The following is a 10,162-nucleotide window of genomic DNA, read 5'->3' as shown; positions in this document are numbered from 1 at the left end:
ATAACAGTCCGACGAAACATTCGCTCCCGCGAGATCACTTTGACGCAAATCGATATTGTTATTTGAGCGTATCACTGGTAATCCGCCCTCACATACGACTCTATGCGCCCAAATTAGAAATGTATCAACCATTCAACAGGTACGCTCGCGTCTATTCCGACGCAGCGTACCTAACTTTAGATCCACCACCTTTCAGCGCGCAAATGCCATAGAAATTAATGGCATTAATAATCTTTAAAAAAATATATATAAGATAAGCATATCATGATTTTTAGAAATACAAATACACTTTAATCTATGTGATAATATCATATATCAGATTTTTTGTCTAAAAAAAAAAAAGAAAAGTGCATTTCTATGAGATTTATTGTTTGTTCAGGTATAAATCTAGCTATTTGAAAGACATTAACAGATATAAAATAAAAGATTAGCTTTAGAGGACTGTATGTGTTCATGGACAGGAATGAAATGGTATAAATAAAGTTGCAAAAAGAAGACAAAAATGTCTTCACTTGATGGACACTCAGGGTAGATGATTTGATAAATAAGGATATCCGCAACTTCGATGCTTTTTATTTATCAACTGTCCGATGATATTCGCCCCGGACTTGACACATGTGAGTTTGACAGACGTGTTGATAAATAAGACCATCGAATGTAGATTTGTGTCAGCGATATCTGGCTAGCGTATTGGCTGCAGCGAATGCGTCTAGATTGATGCTTTGATAAATCGGCCCCAATGTGTTAATGCCTGCTGCAAATGATGCCATTGGGTTATTAGAACACCTGACATCCATAATGTGTCACATGACTGAAATAATACATGTAGTCAGTAAGGTGGTTAGATCACATGACATCCATAATGTGTCACATGACTGAAATAATACATGTAGTCAGTAAGGTGGTTAGATCACTCATCAGCAAGGACAATTCGCTCTAATGCTGATATTAATCCGCATGTGATTAAAGACACATTCTAGTGTAACAGGAACATTTTATTGTTTAATACTTGTTACAAATCAGTCACAGTGCTCCATTCACATACAGCAAGTCCTGATTCAGAAGCAGCAATGCACTACTGGGAGCTAGCTGGTGGTTGCACATATATGCCTCTTGTCATTGACTCACCTGATGTGTTTGATGTGTTCAGGTAGCTCCAAGTAGTGCATTGCTGCTAATTCAACAAAGGATACCAAGAGAATAAGTACTTATTTTTTTCATTGCATGTGCTGTCTGAATCATGAAAAAAAGGGGTTCCATGTCCCTTTTAATAGCCTTGCCAGGGTGCTGAGACTGTCCTCCCTATTTCTTTATATATATAAATATAAATATATATATATATGTATATTAAAGCTAATATCAGACTCAGATGCCTAGAGGTTGTTACTATCCCAGAACTGATTGTGTAGGAGGTGCTGGATAGTTTACGGATCATCCGGCAGCTCATACTTATACAATGCCTACATAGTGCGGGGGATCAGCCTGGCAGCATGAGGTTAACCAGTGCCCTTCCTCTCTCACTGGCAGATCACAGAGCTATGCAAGTTCTCTCTATGGGGCCCATTTATCAAGCTCTGTATGGAGCTTGATGCCCCGTGTTCCCGGCAAGCCTTCAGACTCGCCAAAAACACCAGTTATGAATCAGCGGTCTAAAGACCGCTGCTCCATAACCTGTCCGCCTGCTCTGAGGAGGCGGACAGAGATCACGTGAAATCAACCCGATCAAATACGATCCGTTTGATTGACAGCCCCTGCTAGAGGCCGAGGGGGCAGCGTTGCACCAGCAGTTCACAAGAGCTGCTGGTGCAATGCTGAATGCGGAGAGCGTATTGCTCTAGTCTGTCAGATCGTATCATGTCGGACAGACATTTGTTAAATAGGCGCCTTTATCAGAAGTCCCCTTGTAATTGGTGCCTGGAGTTTTCCTTCAGCCGGTGTCTGGTATGTGCAGCACAGAGTCCTGCTTGCCTAGATTCATTCTGACTGGATAGGTTATAGAAATGATAGACAAAATGATGCCCACATAGTTTCTCCTGTATCTTCCAACTCTAGAAATAGTAAAATATGAAATCGTGCACAGTGTTCTGGCAAATAGATACCTTCTACTTTAATTAATAAGCTGTGTTAAATTATAAGTTTGTAGCAACCAACACTAAGAAAAGTGAAAGAAAGAAAATATCAAAGTGTATTTTAACTTTTTTTCTTTTTTTTTGCAATAGTTAATAGTTTCCGACTCTGTACTCTCTATAGATAAGTAACCGTAGTATTGAAATAATAACAGTGATTGTCCTAACAATAATGGAACTAATGCAATACTTAACCCCTTGGCTGCCATACAAAGCAGCATAGTAGCATATTACAACCTTGAATAATAAGGAGGTAAAAGCATACTGTATATACACAGCAGTATTTTGTGATCATTTGTACTGTGCACTCAGCCAGCTGAGCAAAACATGATACCACGTTTGTTCTGTGCGCAGGCAGTGATGAGCACAACGCTTATGCCATTCTGCATTTACATAACCTACACTTGCTAGTGATAGTTAAAAAAACAACATGGGGTAACTTTTTAAAAAAATATTTTGTAAAACTTCTTCTATGCAAATTTGAAATGCCTACTATGTACTTTAAATGTTACCTGGACCTTTAAATATATCTTAATGGATACTTAAACACAATGTTGTTGGTCTCTGCAGGGTTTAAACAGAATCTCTGGTCATTTCTATAACCCTGCAGCATCATTACTACAACTTTAAATTGACATTAAAACACTTTAAATGTTTAATTATGAGTAGTAAACTAAAAACTTTTGCAATATACTTTTATTATTTATTTTGCCAAATTGTTCTCTTTTTTAATTATAAATAGTTTTATAAATTTTGAGAATTGGAAGTGCACATTGCAGACATCACAAGCCTAACCCTGCTACATATCTATCCCTAACTGGCCAACCAATGATAGCTTTGCTAACAAAATGACAGTGGTTAGTTGTTGTCCAGCAATAAGTCAAAACTGTCTCCACAAAAGACAATGGTGGAGAGAATGTGGCTATTATAAAACAATTGTGACAGGCAAGGTGTTCATTTAATGCAAGTCAGTATCAAAATTGTGTACTTAAAAACGGCTAGATTACAAGTGATGGTGTTATGGCTGCTCGCTAATTTTGTGTACGTTATTTTCATCACTCACCTTTCATAGCGCTGCTATTACAAGTTTACAAAAAGCAGGCTTGCGTGGGCAATATGGTGGCGTTGAGCTCCATGCTTCACCCAAATACAAGCGCTGCTTTGAAGTGCTCGTGCCCGATTTCCCCATAGACATCAATGGAGAGAGCCGGCAAAAAAAAGCCTAACACCTGTGATCGCAGAAACAAAAGCTCCGTAACGCAGCCCCTTTGATGTCTATGGGGAAAGAAAAAGTTATGTTTAAACCTAACACCCTAACATAAAAACCACGTCTAAACACCCCTAATCTGCTGCCCCCAACATCGACGCCACTTAAAAATGTTATTAAGCCCTAATCTGCTGCCCCTAACATCGCCGCCACCTAAATACACTTATAACTAAATACACTTAGTAACCCCTAATCTGCCGCCCTTAACATCGCCGCCACTTACATTACAGTTAATAACCCCTAATCTGCCACCTAACTATACTAAAGTTATTAACCTCTAAACCTCTGGCCTCCAACATCACTAACACTAAATAAATATATTAACCCTAACGTAACCCTAAGCATAACCCTAACTTAACCCTAACACCCCCTAACTTAAATAATTAAAATAATTCTAAATAAAACTTACAATTATTACCTAAATAATTACTATTTAAAACTAAATACTTACCTGTAAAATAAATCCTAAGCTAGCTACAATATAACTAATAGTTATATTGTAGCTATCTTAAGTTTTATTTTTATTTCACAGGTAAGTTTGTATTTATTATAACTAGGTAGACTAGTTAGTAAATAGTTATTAACTATTTACTAGCTACCTAGTTAAAATAAATACAAAATTACCTGTGAAATAAAACCTAACCGGCCTTACACTAAAACCTAACATTACAATAAAATAAAATAAATTAAATTAATCAAATACAATTATCTAAATTACAAAAAAAATAAACATTAAATTACACAAAATAAAAAACGAAATCATCAAAAATAAAAACGAATTACTCCTAGCCTATACTAAACTGTCAATGGTCCTTAAAAGGGCCTTTTGCGGGGCATTGCCCCAAAGAAATCAGCTTTTTTACCTGTAAAAAAAAATTACAAAAAAACCTCCAACAGTAAAACCCACCACCCACCCAACCAAATCCCCCAAATAAAAACCTATCTAAATAAACCTAAGCTAACCATTGCCCTGAAAAGGGCATTTGGATGGCCATTGCCCTTAAAAGGGCATTTAGCTCTTTTGCATTGCCCAAACCCTAAGATAAAAATAAAACCCACCCAATAAACCCTTAAAAAACCTAACACTAACCCCCGACGATCCACTTTCAGTTTTCGAAGACCGGACATCCATCCTCATCCAGGTGGCAGAAGTCCTCATCGAAGCCGGCAGGTCTTCATCCAAGCAGGAAGAAGTCCTCCTCGAAGCCAGCCGAAGTCTTCATCCAAGCAGCAGAAGTCTTCATCCAAGCAGCAGAAGTCTTCATCCAGACGGCATCTTCTATCTTCATCCATCCAGTGCGGAGCTGGTCCATCTTCAAGACATCCGGCGGGGAGCATCCTCTTCTTAAATGAAGTTTCTCTTTAAGTGACGTCATCCAAGATGGCGTCCCTTACATTCCAATTGGCTGATAGAATTCTAGGATTGAGCTCGCATTCTATTGGCTATTCCAATCAGCCAATAGGATGAAAGCTCAATCCTATTGGCTGATTGCAACAGCCAATAGGATTTTTTCCCCTTTAATTCCTATTGGTCAGTCAATTGGAATGTAATGGACGCCATCTTGGATGACGTCACTTAAAGGGAAACTTAATTTACCAGCAGCGATCGTAAGAAGAGGATGCTCCACGCCGGATGTCTAGAAGATGGTCCCGCTCTGCGCCGGATGGATGAAGATAAAAGATGCCGCTTGGATGAAGACTTCTGCCGCTTGGATGAAGACTTCTGCCGCTTGGATGAAGACTTCTGCCGGCTTCGTTGAGGACTTCTGCCCACTTGGATGAAGACTTCTGCTGGCTTCGATGAGGACTTCTGCCGCCTGGATGAGGATGGATGTCCGGTCTTCGAAAACTGAAAGTGGATCGTCAGGGGTTAGTGTTAGTTTTTTTTTAAGGGTTTATTGGGTGGGTTTTATTTTTAGCTTAGGGTTTGGACAATGTAAAAGAGCTAAATACCCTTTTAAGGGCAATGCCCATCCAAATGCCCTTTTCAGGGCAATGGTTAGCTTAGGTTTATTTAGATAGGTTTTTATTTGGGGGGTTTGGTTGGGTGGGTGGTGGGTTTTACTGTTGGGGGGTTGTTTGTATTTTTTTTTACAGGTAAAAGAGCTGATTTCTTTGGGGCAATGCCCCGCAAAAGGCCCTTTTAAGGGCCATTGGCAGTTTAGTGAAGGCTAGGGTTTTTTTTATTTTGGGGAGGCTTTTTTTATTTTGATAGGGCTATTAGATTAAGATTAGAGTAATATGTTTTTATTTTTGATAATTTCGTTTTTTATTTTTTTGTAATTTAGATAATTGTATTTTAATATTTTAATTTATTTAATTTTATTGTAATGTTAGGTTTTAGTGTAAGGCAGGTTAGGTTTTATTTTACAGGTAAATGTGTATTTATTTTAACTAGGTAGCTAGTAAATACTTAATAACTATTTACTAACTAGTCTACCTAGTTAAAATAAATACAAACTTACCTGTGAAATAAAAATAAAGCCTAAGATAGCTACAATGTAACTATTAGTTATTTTGTAGCTAGCTTAGGTTTTTTTTTACAGGTAAGTTTGTATTTAGTTTTAAATAGGAATTATTTAGGTAATAATTGTAAGTTTTATTTAGATTTATTTTAATTATATTTAAGTTAGGGGGTGTTAGTGTTAGGGTTACGTTAGGGTTATGCTTATGCTTAGGGTTACGTTAGGTCTAGGGGTTAATATATTTATGTAGTGATGTGGGAGGCCAGAGGTTTAGGGGTTAATAGTTTAATTTAGTATATTTCGTTGTGGGGGGCTTGCGGTTTAGTGGTTATTTGGTTTATTATAGCGGTGGTGTGGGCGGACGGCAGATTAGGGGTTAATAATATTTAAATAGTGTTTGCTATGTAGGAGGGCGGCGGTTTAGGGGTTAATAGGTTTATTATAGTGGCGATGATGATGGGGAGCGGCGGAATAGGGGTTAATGCATTTTAATAGTGGTGGTGATTTCCGGAGTGGCAGATTAGTCGTTAATAACTTTAATATAGTGTTTGCGATGCGGGAGGGCCTTGGTTTATGGGTTAATAGGTAGTTTATAGGTGTGTGTGTACTTTGTGACAGTTTAGTTATGAGTTTTATTCTACAGCTTTGTAGCATAAAACTCACAACTACTGACTTTAGATGGCGCTACGGATCTTGTCATTTTAGGCTGTACTGCTCACTTTTTGGCCTCACCGGAAAACTCGTAATAGCAGCGCTATGGAAGTCCCATTGAAAAAGGACTTTTTTTAAAAGTGCGGTACTGACGTTGCGTGACAGCCAAAAAGGTGTGCTGTACAAATATACCTACAAGACTTGTAATAGCGGCGTTAGGGAAAAAGCAGCGTTATGAAGCATAACAATGCTTTTTCACTCAAAACGCAAAACTCGTAATCTAGCTGATTGTGTTTTATTCCCCTTTATCATCATTGTCTCTCTGGCAGACATCACATCATGTCAGCTGAATAACGGCGGCTGTGACCATTTCTGCACTGAGCGTCAGGAAGGAGGATTTGAATGCAGCTGTCGACCAGGCTGGGTCCTCAATAGCAACAGAAGAACTTGTGATGGTGAGAGATGTGATTTAAATGTAACTTCAGAAACAGCAATGTATTTGTTACTCTTCCTTCAAGCTTCTCCAAACAACAGTTGTTAGATTGTGAGCTACAGAGCCAGCAGAGCTGTCTAATGCTTTTGTCTCCCTTTGTTCCTCTCTGACTTTATGCTCTCTCTGTATAATGAGACATAATATTTAATGCATTATAAGGACAACACACATTTTGTGATTATTTTACACAGATTTAGATGAATGTGCTGATTTTACTCGCGGAGGCTGTGAACAGAATTGTGATAACTACCCTGGAACATACAACTGCAGCTGCTTAAAGGGCTTCATCATCCGCTCTGATGACTCCACTAAGTGCCAGCGTAAGGGGAATAGTACATACCCAGGCTTTAGGCAGGACCGTGTGTAAAAGCGCAGAGATCTGCTCTGGTAAATGTTTGTCGCACTCTGTATCATGTGACCACAACTGAACACAACTACACACAACTTAACAACAGCAGTTTAGTGAGTAGGTTGAACTGACAAATGAAAAATGCTCACACTCTAAAGCTAAACATTTATCTAAAGTCCAAAATAGCAATGTAACATTTAGAGGATTTAAGGCTTGAAGTAAACCATTATTATTAATAGTATAGCCCAGAACTACATGATGAACGTCACTACTTGTTCACCATTTCCTTAGCGCACCTTCAGTTTACCACTTCAGTAATATCTGTCATGGATTTGACTGCACTCCCCCATATGTGAGCGATTTAGCGCACTAGACTATCACTTGAAAAAATAGCTTTGGAACATGAGCGCAAAGATAAGAGGATTATTGATTACTTGAGCTATGTTATAGGAATACTTTAGTCAAAATGAAACGTTCATGATTCAGACAGAGCAGCAATTTTAAACAACTTTTTAATTTACTCCTATTATCAATTTGTCTTCGTTCTCTTGGTATCTTTATTTGAATGTAAGCTTAGGAGCCGGCCTATTTTTGGTTCAGCACCTGGGTAGCGCTTGCTGATTGGTGGCTACCCAGGTGCTGAACCAAAAATGGGCCGGCTCCTATGCTTATGATCTTGCTTTAGCTAGAGAATGAAGAAAAAAATGATAATAGGAGTAAATTGCAAAGTTGCTAAAAATCTGAATGATGAAAGTATAATTTTGACTGGACTATTCCTTTAATGTACAATAGTGCTAATAATTTTGCTCTCCACTTGTTATCTAGCCCTAACTCTAGTATTTAACACATTTCATTTGATTCCTCCACAAGTGCAGTAGGTGGTCAGGATAGAATTCCTTGTGTTGGTTACTAACCAGCGCTACACCCACACTATAGGAGTAAATGCCGCCACACATTACACACCAACAACAGGGGGTGAGAAGGGGCTGGAGATACAAAGAGTGAGACAGAGAAACAGGAGACACATTAGCAAAAAGAGACAAAAAATATAAATAAACAACATGCGAGGTGTTGGGGCCGGTAGGACATTTACATCTTTTTGTACGAGGTTGAGGAGGCTTATGACATTATGAAACTCCTGCATGGAGAGAAATCTCACCGAATCTTACGGGCTTTTTTGAGCATTATATTATAATGTAGGTGTCTCTCCTTCACATCCAAAACCTCACATAGCTATAAAAACAGCTCTGAAGCTAAAATGTTCCTTTATAAAATTCTTTGAGGACCTGATAGTACTGACAACACTTTTTAGATAGTTTTGCCAGAGCAGAGAGCTTAAGATTATCAGACACCTATTGAGGGAAATTAGAGAGGGAGCTGCTGAGATCTGGGTGGGAAGTTGGTGGGTTGGGTGTGGCTTGAAAATCCTCAGCAGACCAGGACTTTTATACAGTCGTGAAGGGCTACGTAAGGAACAATAGACAGAGCTGCCAAACTGTAACAGTCATGCACAATGTGGGACAGATGTGATATCTGCATGTGTGGGCCTAGGGCAGCATGTGATCTTAGAGGACTTATGTACACCCAGCATTCACCTGCTTCCTGTTTTTGCTGCCAGCTGTGTGTAACCCACCGTGCCAGAACTCTGGGGTTTGTGTGGCACCAGATACCTGTGACTGTCCTGCTGGGTACCCAGGACCGGGCTGCTCAGGTAGGTGGCTCTAAAAGCTGTTTTCTTCAGAATACTCATTGTTTACTGTCAGACTACTAATGTCATATGTAAGAGGGATTATGTTTATATGAATAGCACAATATCTTAATGTTACTGAATATCTCAGGTCTGTAGCTAACGTGCCTTTAGCCTTTAATAAATCCCTGTAATCCTGTCATCCCTGTATCATTAGCATAACTTAATTGCATGTGTTTTCCCTTAGCAATGTGTGCACCCCCTTGTGCTCACGGAGGTACGTGCATGCGCCACAACATGTGTCTGTGTCCGAGTGGATGGGGAGGATCCGGCTGTCAGGCAGGTAACTACCTATAAGGTTATATAATGGAATATTAGTTTCAAATTCTAATTCCCCATAACATATTCAATTGTACATAGTGAAACACCTTTACAGTACACTTTCATTGTTTATTTTTCCTGTAATTTAATTAAATTGTAGTTTTCCCCTCCCTCAAAAGGCTGAAAGGCATTTTATGGATTTCATGCTGGAGCTTGTTAATCAGTAGAGTAGATAAACAAAGTCAAATTTAAAGTAATTTGTCCCTCGAGTGTAAAAAGAAAAAGGTTTTGCAATCAAAATTACATATTTAATTGCTTTTAACTATAGATTCTGTATACAATCCCGTGAATATGCATAGTCACAGTCCCCAGGGATTATTAATAAGTGCCCATAGCTACAGGTAGTAAAAGCCACCAGAGATAGATAATCAGTGCCCATAGCTATACATGGTCACAGTCACCAGGGATGGATGATCAGTGCCCATAGCTATACATAGTCACAACCCCCTGGAATAGCTTCAGTACTCAGAAATGGATAATCAGTGTCCATAGCTATGCATAGTCAGAGTCACCAGGGATGGATAATCAGTGCCCATAGCAATGCATAGTCAGAGTCGCCAGGGATGGATAATCAGTGCCCAAAGCTATACATAGTCAGAGTCACCAGGGATGGATAATCAGTGTCCATAGCTATACATAGTCAGAGTTGCCAGGGATGGATAATCAATGCCCATAGCTATATATAGACACAACCCCCTGGAAAAGAGCATCAGTGCCCATAGCTATGCATAGTCACAGTCACC

At 39.0% G+C, this 10,162-nt stretch overlaps 1 protein-coding gene across 1 annotated transcript in view; it reads left to right on the top strand.

Annotated features, from left to right (window-relative positions):
* The window catches only part of LOC128661200 (multiple epidermal growth factor-like domains protein 6), a 160,346-nt gene that overhangs the window by 74,920 nt on the left and 75,264 nt on the right, over nucleotides 1-10,162 (top strand). Inside the window, exons 12-15 of the mRNA XM_053715450.1 lie at nucleotides 6,839-6,964; nucleotides 7,194-7,322; nucleotides 8,970-9,062; nucleotides 9,286-9,381. Of these exons, the coding sequence (XP_053571425.1) occupies nucleotides 6,839-6,964; nucleotides 7,194-7,322; nucleotides 8,970-9,062; nucleotides 9,286-9,381 (444 nt within the window). The remainder of the gene's footprint in view (nucleotides 1-6,838; nucleotides 6,965-7,193; nucleotides 7,323-8,969; nucleotides 9,063-9,285; nucleotides 9,382-10,162) is intronic.

This window comes from Bombina bombina, chromosome 5, assembly GCF_027579735.1.
Source record: "Bombina bombina isolate aBomBom1 chromosome 5, aBomBom1.pri, whole genome shotgun sequence".
In the NCBI taxonomy this organism is placed as follows: Eukaryota; Metazoa; Chordata; class Amphibia; order Anura; family Bombinatoridae; genus Bombina; species Bombina bombina.
The sequence above is the reverse complement of the archived record's forward strand: the minus strand, read 5'-3'. Positions and strand labels throughout refer to the sequence as shown.